This window comes from Camelus bactrianus, chromosome 6, assembly GCF_048773025.1.
Source record: "Camelus bactrianus isolate YW-2024 breed Bactrian camel chromosome 6, ASM4877302v1, whole genome shotgun sequence".
Lineage (NCBI taxonomy): Eukaryota > Metazoa > Chordata > Mammalia > Artiodactyla > Camelidae > Camelus > Camelus bactrianus.
This window is the reverse complement of record NC_133544.1, coordinates 12,374,059-12,386,366: the sequence shown is the minus strand read 5'-3', so window position 1 is coordinate 12,386,366 and position 12,308 is coordinate 12,374,059. Positions and strand designations below refer to the sequence as shown.

At 45.9% G+C, this 12,308-nt stretch overlaps 1 protein-coding gene across 7 annotated transcripts in view; it reads right to left on the bottom strand.

Moving 5' to 3' along the window:
• Window positions 1-12,308, bottom strand: part of TTC7B (tetratricopeptide repeat domain 7B) — a 225,336-nt gene that overhangs the window by 85,549 nt on the left and 127,479 nt on the right. For all 7 annotated transcript variants that reach the window (XM_074365147.1, XM_074365148.1, XM_074365151.1 and 4 more), the window contains 4 exons: window positions 11,996-12,113; window positions 9,996-10,053; window positions 4,384-4,456; window positions 1,497-1,657 (listed from right to left, as the gene is read on the bottom strand). In XM_074365147.1, the coding sequence (XP_074221248.1) occupies window positions 1,497-1,657; window positions 4,384-4,456; window positions 9,996-10,053; window positions 11,996-12,113 (410 nt within the window). The remainder of the gene's footprint in view (window positions 1-1,496; window positions 1,658-4,383; window positions 4,457-9,995; window positions 10,054-11,995; window positions 12,114-12,308) is intronic.

Here is a 12,308-nt window from a genome sequence, read left to right as displayed (position 1 = left end):
GTTTAATAAGCCTCGTCTCGGATGATACCCCAGGCTGTCTACGCAGGAGCCACACGCTGGAGTCTAACATCTAACGTCTAATGAAGGTACTTGGGGAGGGAGGCAGAGACGGCCACTTTATAAATATTGATGAGAGAAGCTGAATTCAATTGCATCAGGCTATACTTCACTGATGGGTGAAAAACCGAGTATTTTTAAAAGTGCTTTAACCACTTTAAGGTTCCATGGACTAACCAGCTTTGGATAAAACCCAGAAATATGCTCGGTGTGCAAAAGAGCAAGTTTGAGACCTGCAGGAAGTGAAGCTCTGCGGCAAAGCTCTTTAATTCACTCTGCATAAATAGCTGAACCTACAAAAGAAATCTCTCATCAGAGGTTTCCTGGATGATAATGAGAATTTTCTCGACAGGGAGAAGAGAAGTGCCCTTTCGCTTGAAGACAAAGCAATGTTTGTAATGGAAATGTGTGAACCAATTTTCCAAGGGGAGCTGCTGAAATGCACTGATTAAAACCACAGAGAGGTGATGAGGCAGAGAAATAAAGCCAAGGCCCAGCCACTTAAAATGTGCGACTGTGTTATTTCTCAGAGTGAAGCGAGCCAGCCTTCCCTGCTCCCCCTGCCCCGGCCGCCCCCCGCACTGCTGACCCTGCCACTTGGACAATTAGAACCTGCCAGCCTGCAGGACTGTTTACTGTTTCTGGCCACTGTGTACCGGTTACTAAGCTACTCCGCGGAGGATAAAATAAGAACCGAGTAGCCCAAAAGACAATGCCCTTCTCAACAAAGCCTAACCAACTGGCCTGGCTTCAGTGATTCAGAGGAAAGAGGTGAAGATAAGCTGACAATTCCAGCACCTCACAGTCTGTGATGACAACCCTTAGGTTACGTACACATATCGTTGACTGATTGAAGGAATTCCACTTCCCACGGAATAAAACTGAGACACAAAGAGGTCAGGCATCCTGATCAAAGTTGCCTAAAATATAATAATCACCTGGAACTAGTGGAAGTCCTTGGTAACACAGGACCAACAAGCTATAAAGCAATGTTTTCCAAATTTCAGTCATCGGAGTCTGTTCAACATAGCTTTTGACATATCCATGTATATTAATATTTTCCTTTAAATTGACTTTAAAATAACTCCTTTAAAAACTCTTCATCTCACTCTGAGCAATAATTTCTATGAAGTCACACTTTGATGTGCAGCTATAGTTTTTCTAATAAATGTTTAAAAACACATAACTATTAAAATTACAGTGTTCATCCATAATCCATTTAAAATCATCTTGTGTGCCTCAAAGGTACACACTGGGAGAGAATGGACAAAGTATTTCAACTTAGTAAGGTTGACCTGACAGACTACGTTTGTTTCTAAATATCATGGAAAAACAAGAACAAAGGGCATTTTGTACTGTTTATCGCCAGGATGCCCACAAAGGACTGTGACAGATTGGAGAGAAGGAAGAATACCAATATGTAGTCCAGGATCACTTACATAAAATTTTCTGGGTATTCACTCAGGGCCATGTCAATGATGTTCAGAGCGTCGTGGTAATGCTTTTGTGCTGACAGCAGGAGGGCAAGGAGGTGCAGGGAGTTGGCATCATCGCCCTGAAGTTGAAGAGCTTGGCGTACGTATCCCAGAGCCTCTGGTATCTGGTTTAAAAGAAAACCAAAAAGAATTTTTAGAGACACACACACACACGCGCGCACGCGCAAGAAGCCACCATTTCAGTGATTCTCTGTAAACACCAGAAGTTGTCTCACCTCGTGCCACACTCAGATTTTAAGCTGTCTTTATAACAACCCCAGGATATTCACCACAAGCATGAAAACAGAGGCCCCTCCAGTGACAGGATGACTAATGAAGTGACACAGGAGGCTGTTTCTCAGCCTGTCAATACCAAATCTCTTCTTTCTCCCTAAATAAATAATCTCTCTTTTTCCACAAATCTGATTTACTCTTGATTATGCCCAAGATTATTTTACTCTAAATGGAGACAAATAACAAATTGCCAGAAGTTTTTATTGGAATTAAACTTCCTTAGCTGAAATTATTCTCTCTCTCTCTTTTTTAAAGTATTGCTGAAGTGAAAGTGCTTAATAATTTTCAAAACCTTAAACGGCTTTCCAAATGATCACACACCTGTGATTCTTTTCAAATTCCTCTGTCCTGGGTCTCCATTAGACATCAAGGAAATAGGCAAACAAACAAACACCCCACACCTTCCCAAACTACAATCCGAAACAACTACATCCAAGAAGCAAATTGCAATGCCACATACAAAGCAGGTGTATCCAGATTCAAGTAGGACCAGATACAACCTTAACCTTTAAAATCCAACAGCTGTTCAAGACTTTCTTCAAAATCATCCAAGTGCAGGAGTTGATAAAATGCATACATAATGGATATTTGAACACTCAAGATTCTGTGCAGGTTTAACAGTACCCAGGGAGAATTAGGACCTGAAGCTGGATTTTGAAACAGGCTCAGGACTGCAGCATCCTTACACAACATCCAGGGACTCCTTCCTTTCTCGCCTCCAACTCCAGGCCCTGGGCTGGACCTCTTCTGGCTCTCCTGCTTTTCCCCAAACCCTCAGTAGCCTCACCCCTTAGCAGGGAGCCTTCTCTTTCCCAAATCTGTTTGTTTTCCTCTCTGAAATCCCATTTTTGATGAATATAAGTTAAAATGATGGTTATAGAGGCTTTCAGCTTTTAAGCCATAGACTCACAGCTGGTACAGAGGGAGGAAATCATCCCGCCCCACCTGCCATTTCACAGGGAGGGCACTGAAGTCCAGAGAGGTGACATGACTGGAGCAAGGTCACCCAGCCACTAGACGAGAGTGGCTCTAGATCTGACTCCTCCCCTGTCCTCTCCTCCTGGTCAAATGGCGTTGGCTCTTGACGATGAGGGCCATAGCCGCACGCCCGCTGAGCAGGAAAACACTGCATGCTGTCATGCTGCATGCCCACGAAGGCTTCTGCTGCACCCACAAGGCTCCATCTACTTCCCCTCTCCCACCCCCAGGGGACAGCCTGCTGTGTGAACAGCACTCAGCTGAGTATTCTGGGAGGGTCAGACAGACGGTACACTCACGATGTCTATTCCCAGGGATGACCAGCACCATCGAGAAAAAACTGATACAGGGTTCAAAGTGATGTCCTTAAGGGCTAGGCTGATTTGAAGGAATTCAATGCTGGTTCCTTCATTCAGCGAGTATTACTGAGCTCCTGCCACATGTCAGGCAGCGTTCCAGCTGCCAGGGCAGAGCAATGATGACAGACGTGGGCTCCTGCCCTTATGGAACCTCAAGTCTAGTGAGAAAGATACTGAACAGGAGAGCTAGGCTGGAGGAAGGAGAGGAGCAGGCTGCTGCGGGAAGGGGGCTTCACGGAGGAGGCGAGAGTTCTCAGGGGAGGAGAGAGACCAGGTGGTTGCCACCAGCCCACAGCTGTTGCAGAAGCAGTCCAGCTGTGAGCCGCAAAATGCCTGATGAGATGACCTTGACAGGAGAGCTCTTTTGGTTTCCTCAGGCCCCAGGTCGCCTACGGGGGCCACTTCTGAGCACCGTTCCCAGGCCTCGGGGAAGTCAGAAGCATGCCTACAGCCCAGGCCTGCCAGGGGAATGGCATGTCTGAGGAACTGACCTTTGATTCACCCTCCAGTCAGCACTCAGGAATGTGCTGGGGTGACCACCAGTGTCTTGCACCTGGTGGGCAGGCAGGCATGTGGCCAGAGTCTCCAGAACAGCTGGGCGGGGAAGGGAGGGGATGAGAATGGCAAAGGCAGCTTCTGGAAGCTGCCGTTGGGAAGACGAAGGCCAGCAAAGCTTGTCCCTCCATGGAGGAGCATGCCGTTGAGTCTCCTATTTGGAGGAGCCACCGTGTGTAACTGTTCATGTCTACAGATTTGAGAGGAACCAGCATCTTTTGTCTATGCCTGTGGGCATCTTCCTGTCAATCACTGGTATCCTCATGACAAGCAGGCCCCACCAGTGACTAAATCCCCACAGGGCAGCTCAGCACTGGGCTCTGGTATAAAGTGACAAAGGCTCTTTGATGACCCCTGGGTTCAGGGTATACACTGCATGCTACAACCCCGGGAGCCATCTGACCCCGGGGCTGGGCCCTCCAGACTTGCGGATTTAATCTCCAAAAGCAGAGCCTGGTAGGCCTGTGTCTCCACAGCTGATGCTCCAACTGACCAGAACACCAGGGTCTTCGCCGTGAGGAGTCCACGTGCTCTGGGAGGAGTGCCTGCTCCAGGTCGGCCTCGGGTGAATGAAGGAAGACCAGCCACCCCTTCAGACCGAGGCACTGAAGGAGCTGCGCCAAGGCAGAGCGGGCGGCCAGGGCAGGGGATGCTGGAGAACTGACCTGTCTGGAGATGGCAAGCTGCAGAGCCAGGTAGAAAGCTGCTTGGTGGTCTGTGGGCGACAGGCTGTGGGCCCTGAAAAAGTATTCACAGCTATTAGTACCCCAAGGAGGCCATTTGTACCTTCCCTGTCAGACAAGTGTCTGTATTTGCATTTTTATCCCAAAACCACGTGTTTATTTAATGTTTCATTTAAACTCTTCTCCTCTGTCCACAGACAGAAGGACTTTCCTCTCGCCACCGTCTATGGGACGACACAGGAACATGTTTCTGTGTTTGGTCCAGCATCTGGAAGGGCACCCGATGGTCCTTGGCCTTGACAAGGAGCCCTGAGCTCTGAGCCCCCCAGCAGATGCCTCCCTTGGGCTGAACAGGAGGAGCCCACGTGTCACGCTGGGACACGGCGAAGCCGTGGGTGTTCTTGGCAAGGCGACCGCTGCTTTGGTTAATTCTGGCTCAGCCTTCATGCTACTTCATCCAAATTTCTGGATTTCAGAGAAACCATATGAAAATCAAAGGCCCGGCTTTGCTTGTAAAACGAGGTTTTGGGTTTTGATGAACTATAGGGCGAAAGGGAGCATGCTCATCCAGTCTTTTGAAGCTTCTGCTAAGTCCCATGCAGTTGACTAATTTAGTCCACGTAACCGTGACACGTAAGACTCCATGCCAGACCCTAGACTTAGTCTATCAACTGGCTTTCGACATGGAGGGGAAGAGGCTGTACTGGCCTCCTACTTGATGGCAAACATGTCATTCTTGCTTTCATGTGGAAGTCAACTGTATTTTACCACAAGCAACTCACAATGTGACTGTATGCAGGACATAATGCTGTGTTTAACAGTCTGGTGAGAAGAGACAAACTTTTACTTTCTTTAAAAGGCACAATGGAGCAGACGAAATTGCAAACGGTGGGGCCCAGATAGTAAACAAACCTTCAGGCTGCTCTGTCAACATTCTGTGATTAAGGGAGGATCTTCTAGCAGCAGAAAGCAGATTCAAGATGGAATAGAGCCAAATCATTATGGAGTCGACTCTGGTAAACATGCCAAGGATGGCTTTCTGCAGTAACAAGGCCTTTTTAATGGAACTGCCTGTCTGCTGTGGGGAAAAGGGCTTAAAAGCCTTCTGGGTGTTTGCAAGCCAGAAAATGTGTGAAGTCCAAAAATCTGGGGCATTGTTTGTGCTCGTGTGTGGAACTGGGGGATGGTGGAGGGCTAGGGTGGGGGCATGGTCCTCTGTCCTTTTATTCATCTTAAGAGCAAAACTCTCATTCCTGGGGAATCTTCACTAGTAACCTCGCCTCAAGACACAGCCTCAGGGCTCTTCTCACTTTCAGAGGCTGGGTCTGAGGATTTGCCTGTATTGCCCTTTCCCACGTCTTATTTCTCCTGGAGGCCTGCTCAGTATGCTCTAGTTCTTATTACTTGACAGGTATTGGTTTTCCATGAATTTGTACATCAAAGAATTTTTCTCTTTGGTGTTCATAAAAAGTGAGATTGGAATGTCATGGTTTCTGTCTCTCCCAATTATTCAGGGAAAATGAATACAAAATGAATTATGAAGAAGCTTTGAATTATTTAACACTATTTATTTTACCTCATCTTCTTTCACAATTAATAAAACCAGCTTTCTACAACCCTCAAAAAGAATTCCATGGAGGTATAAGTTTTCTCAGTACAGTTTAGATTTTTTTTTTTTTTCAAATGAAGTTAAATCAAATCCTGGTTGCCTCTCTCCAACACCAGCCACGTGGAAAGCTGGTGATGGTCTGGTGAACTCAGGGTGTGGATCAGAATCATTCTGACCAAAGGCCCCACCTTGGCCTCCTCAAATGATTATAAACTGTTGGCCACGGCACTAAGAAACAGAAGTGCTGGAAATCTTGGCATTTCTGGGGTGCATTGGGATAACATCTGAAGAACTGTCAACTTGGCTAACGATGGACAGCCAACAGCCAACAGCCAAATTTCTAACGAGGCACAACTTAAACATGCACGTTTTAAAAAAGCATTATTTCAGTAATTCGGCCAATCAGTTAAACTGGCCACTTCAGTTTATGAAAGGAAAAAGGAAACATGGAGATGCCCAAGAAAACTAGGAAAAGTGCGTGGTCACCATCTCAGGTCGACGCTAGAAAACTTGCCTCAGTCGTGTGGAACAAATGCAGCAGCTAGGCTTCCTGCGACAAAACCTCGTGCGGATGCCCACAGGAAACTTGTTCGGCAGAACCAGCAAGTGATGCAGGTGAGAGGGAGGACATTAGTGATCTCAAAAACTGCAAGCCCGCTGGACTCTGCACGTGAATTCATTCAGAGCAGCCCCCGTAAACCCCATTCCCATGGGATGAGCACCTGGTGAGGCAGCTCGGAGAAACCCAGAGACCTAAAAATGTCTCCACAGGGACACTCACAAAGTGCTTCCTTCGTCAAAGCACCTCCATGTCCATTAATTCTATTTCTCTTCCACAGGAAAAGAAAGATGGTTAGGCTACTGGCCCGCTGAGATCACCCACCCATCCAAATACTTATCCATCCATCCATCCATCCACATTATGCAGTACCTGCCGTGATGTCAGGCCCTGTGCTAGCCCTCAGGGAGTCCAGAGATGAATAATACAAGTGCCCTTCCTTGAGGAGCTCCTCCTGGCCCCACAGAGGGGGACCAAAGTGATCAGGATGGTGCAGTGGAGCAGTGCCCTGAGAGAGGCCTGCCAAGCTGCTCCTGGAGAGCTTGGCATGGGCCTCCCAGACCGCCTGGCTAAACCTTAGAACGCCTTGAGGTCCACCCCATCACTCTGCTAGACTCCAGTTGCAGCATCCTCTAGAGCTGAACCAAGAATACACAGACCACTGATCAATTTTGACCCTGGTCCACAAGACCTTGTAACAATGTTAACTACAACTTATGAAGCAGCTACTCTGAAGCACCTTGTTGGAGAACAAGCATGTTTCTTGAGCCAGAAGTGAAATCCCGAGGCCTGGTCTCTCCACCACGTCACCCTGCTGCCTTATTTAGCCAATTTTCCTTGACGTCCCCTTCGGTCCTGATTACAGTGGACATGGGCTTAGTGTATTACTAAGTCAAGAAAGAAAAGTGCAAACCTCGTTAATCTATTATTCAGGAACCTCCCATTAGTTACACACAGAGGATGACCCGTTTGTCCTGGCCTGCACAGTATTTTCCTGGTTTTAGCACTGAAAGTCTCATATTCTGGGAAACTGCTCAGTTCCCAAAAGACGGGGATGGCCGGGCACTCCATACCCACAAACATACCACATTCAAACTTAAACTCAAGTTAGGAGTGAGAGAGGAAACTAAAGTGAGACTGTGCCCCTCCACCACACTGAGGGACAAACACCGATGACTCCATGTCACCTCCTCCTCATGGAGCAGCTGGGCTTCCTGCCTGCTGGGGGATGAAGCAGGGAGACATGCGCTCGACTGTTTCCAGCCTTGCTTGTCTCTGCAGGATGTGAGAGCCCCCAGGAGCAGCCGCTCAGATCAATTCAGCATCTTAGGAAGCTTTGCAAACAACACATGTCTTTCTTCATCATACTTTTGGACAGGGCGAATGAACATGTTCAGCCTATTGGGCTGAGCTTATGAGTGTACAAACAGCCAAGGGTCTCAATATTAAGATGAAATCATGCAACTGGGATGTCTTCAAAAAATCACCTCTCTGAATCCAGGAGCGAGCAAAGCTCTCTGAATTCTGACTCCAGTCATAATTAAGAGTTACTACTCACATAGCTATGTCTGCAACTCCATCCCTTTTTGAGCTATACCATTTTCTTTTTAAACAAAAAATTGCCAAAACAAAAAAAAGGATAAACAGAATTGTGGAGAGAAGATTTAAAATACATAGTAAAAAAAGAGTTTCTCATCTAAGTGATTTTTAAACATCCATTTACATTTAAAAAATAATACAAGTCATTCTTAGTAAAATCTTTCCCTTATAGGCTTCTATGAAGTCTACAGTGCACCAGGATAGTCCTAGTTAATGTGTACTTGAAACAAAGAGTTTTATTCCTTTGAAAAATATACTTTATTTCACACAAATACTAATCTAGGTTAGCCTTCCTCAATATAATCACGTAGGTTAGTAGGATTTTATAACTCTTTATTCCCATATGAACTAATATTTTAAAAAAATCTCTTTGAATTAAAAACTAAGCGAAAGAGGAACAAAAAGAAATTCAGGCCAATGGAACATGTTATGTAACATGAAGTTATGAATTCTGCGGCTCAAGGCAGACCACCACCATGGCTGTTTTTAGAGAGCCAGTAAGATGTGCTGATTTAAGAAAAGTGAAACAGATGTAATGACCACTTTCTTAGGCATCCATGTGTGGGTTTTACAAACTAGGACTGAAGAATTTAAAACTCCAAATCATTTGAAATGGAAATGCTTTCCACACTCTGTGCTGAAGAACACCAACAAAAACTTAGCACAGAGAGAGGAGATCCGTCTGCAGATGTCACTTGGTACTTTCTGTCATTAATCAGTCTGGGACCGACAACGTGCAGGAGCTGTTGGCAAGGAAATGGGAGGAAAAGAGATGAAAGCGTTTCAGATGAACTGAAACCAAGCAATGATGATTGGGGGAAAAAAAAGGAGCATGTACCCTGTGACAAATCTGCAGGCAACCCCAGTTCTAAGGAAACTCAGGAAAATCTAACAACAGTTATTAGGCATTGAGAGGGCCTCGCGAAATTTCTGGAAAAGTAACTAAGTTTCTCATACAATTTCAAGAAATCAATATAACTCAGATATATTTAAGACGGCAGGATCAATACCAATTCTAGATGTGACATCATGGGGTTATACTTTCAGGCAATGGTTCACGTTAGTGATTTATTATACCTGCAATAAGAATTAGCTTAGGGCAGTGTGGTGGAGTGGGTAGCAGAACAGCTGGTCAGCATCAGGAGACCTTGACTCCATCCTGACTACAATGCGATGCTCTTCATTCCTGCATCTCAGTCCCTCACCTGCAGTGAAAGCGCTAATTGTTCCGTCTACCTTATTGCTGAGGGGTAGGGATCAAGTTAAATAAGGGATGTCAAAGAGCACTGTGACACTCAAGCTTTCTCTAACTATAAGGAGGTCTCCTAATCTCCTGAAATGTACAGTGATGGAGGTGAGCACAAGGTATTATGGAGTGTGGCAGGGGACTTGCGGGCCTGACTGTCTTGCATAGTATTTCAGAGACTGTCCTGAAATCTGGCCTTTTCATGTCTTAATATAAAAATCTGTAGCTTGACACGTTCAAAAAAAAAGTGGAAAAGAATGGTCCTTTACCTAGATGATGAGAAATGTCTTTAATAAAAAGCATCATCTCCCAAGACATAAAAAAGCATCTAGCTTAAGAGCTCAAATCGCTTCATTGCAATGACTAAAATGTGCCCGAATGAAAAAACAGATGAAGAACGCAGATTCACATGGCAACAAGTGATGCAGCAAGTTTTGATACTGTATGTTCGGTGCTCAAGAAGAAAGACTCTCCGGGTAAAACGCTGTTTACATAATCTTTATAAATATCTCTTCTTTTTATACTTATCATACTTTGGTGTCATTATGTACAGCCGAGTGAAAAGATGAACTCCCACTCACCTCTGAAATGCAAGAAGCGCCTTCCTCTGCAGGACCTCCTGCATCCCTCGCAGAGAAGCTAAGAAAAGGGTTCCATTAGTCAGTGGCATGGGAGATCAGTCGGTTTTCGACAAATACAAGATTTTTCACAAAGACTATACATTTGACTGGATTATAGCAACAAATTCTGGGTGCCTATGTGCCCCGTCCTGTCCCAGGTCAGCCTGAAGCCGTTGCACTGGTCGGGCATAATAACTGTGGCCTCGTGGCAACGGGTGAGTGTGAGTTGGCTGGTCACTCTTGGTACCCCTGGAAACAGGAGCCCATCTTCAAAAGACCGACTGGGAACTCCAGAGAGGAAAACATTCTCAAATGCAGGCACATAACTCCTGGGGGAAGAATGGCTCTGCCAGTACGGAATAAAGAGATTCAAGCACCAATGCTGTGGATTAGATGCCTTCAGAGTTCCTTCTGGCACCGAGAACCAAGGATGCTAGCCTGATGTCATGAAAGGCCACTTTAGTTCACAACGGGCAATGGTCAGGAGCTTTATTTATGTGAACACAAGGGACAGACCAGGCAAACCCAACACTGATACTAGAAAATCAACTGGATACTAGAAAAAGTCCTGGAGGAACCTGTTTTTTGCTGCAACTGGAGATTGCCCTCGTCTAACAAATCCAACATGGCAGATGCCATCCTTACATCACTCTGAGGACGGTGGAAGGCTGCCCAGAGAGCTGCATGTGGCTGCAACCCACGGCTAACTCAGAACAACAGTGAATGGGCTGGAAGGAACTGGAGAGGGGACACAGGTGAACCATGAATACCCCCAACAGGGTCGTGTGACTCCCCCAAAGTCACAGGGCTAATTAGGGGTCGAGTCCCAGCGAGGAATTTATATGGACAAATATAAGGTATTAAATTGACACTTCACTGGAAGTCTACTATAGTTAAAAAACGTTCTGCGTGTTGCCAATATATCATGTGTATGTGAAAAATAAACAAAAGATCCATTGTTGAAAATTGATAGGCAAAATTCTCCAGGGTCTTTGGTACTTCAGGGCAAAGAGAAAAAGATTTGGGGTAATGTGTAATAAACTATAGCAAAATTAGAAAGAAAGTGAGTGCCATAAAGGTCAGGGAAGTGTTTTCTCTGAAGGGGGGGCTTGTGATTGCCGGAGGGGTGCATATGAAGGGCTCCCAGGTGGCCAGCAAGGTTCTATGTCCTGATCAGGATGATGATCACAAGAATATTTTCCTTTATACCAATTCATTGAGTTATACATTCATTTTTGAGATTTTTTTGGTATTCATGTTATATTTAACAACAAAATGTTAAAGGGATAATAGAGTTCAGAAAAACAATTTATCACTTTACGTTTTCTGCAAAGATATAATTGAAAACTTCATTAAGTATAGAAAATATAATTAAGATTTTTTTTTTTTGGCCAGAAGCCCATCCAGCAAAACAGTAAGCACACCCAAAATGTATAATGTCACTGCACATACTGTGAGTTGCAACAGCACACGTGTACCTATCTGTGAATTAAAATGTGTAGGTGGAAAAGGGGCAAGTACTAATAAATCAAGGGAAGCTTCCTGGAGGAGGTGGGCCTTGAATGCTTCCATAAGCTTATGCCTAAATCTCAACATCCCTTCATGTGGGGAGAGCTCAGGCCAAGTGTTGAGGCAGAGTCAGGTGCAGGCTGGGTTGGGTAAATTGTCTCTCAAGGCCTTGCTCACTCAAACCTCCTGGTAGATGCCCTGCACCTGCCCACTGAGCAGCTGTGCACCACTAGCACATGCACCTGTGGACAGGGCCTTCGTCCCTTCCCGCCCATCCTCCAACCTGTCTGAGCACAGAGGACAGCAGTTGCGGGCCCCACTGGATGGCACATCAGAATGACCCAGAGATGCGCCCTCCTAAGACAGAGCGGACAGTGGGAGTCCTGCAGGGCAGACTGGGGCAGCCCAGCCCTGCGGCCCCACAGCCCCCAGGGGGCTGGGACTTCGCTCACCGTCAGTGGCCTGCAGACTGTACGTAAGCCCCAGGGCTAAGTAGCCTTTGGCCTTGAACTCTGATGTTTTCTCTCCCGCATCAACGACAGTTTTGGCAAACTTCTCAGCCTCTTCCAACTGAAAAACCAGACAAGTTAAAAACAACAATAACCTGCAGAATTTCTAACATGAGTTCCCATAAGCATCTGCTGCCCAGAACAATTTCTGATGAGTCATTGTGAAAATAACTCCCGAATCTTCCAGTTCCACTCTGGTGATTCTGTTCTCTTTATCTGAGCCTCTCAAACTGTCCTCTGGATTCCCACCTTGCCT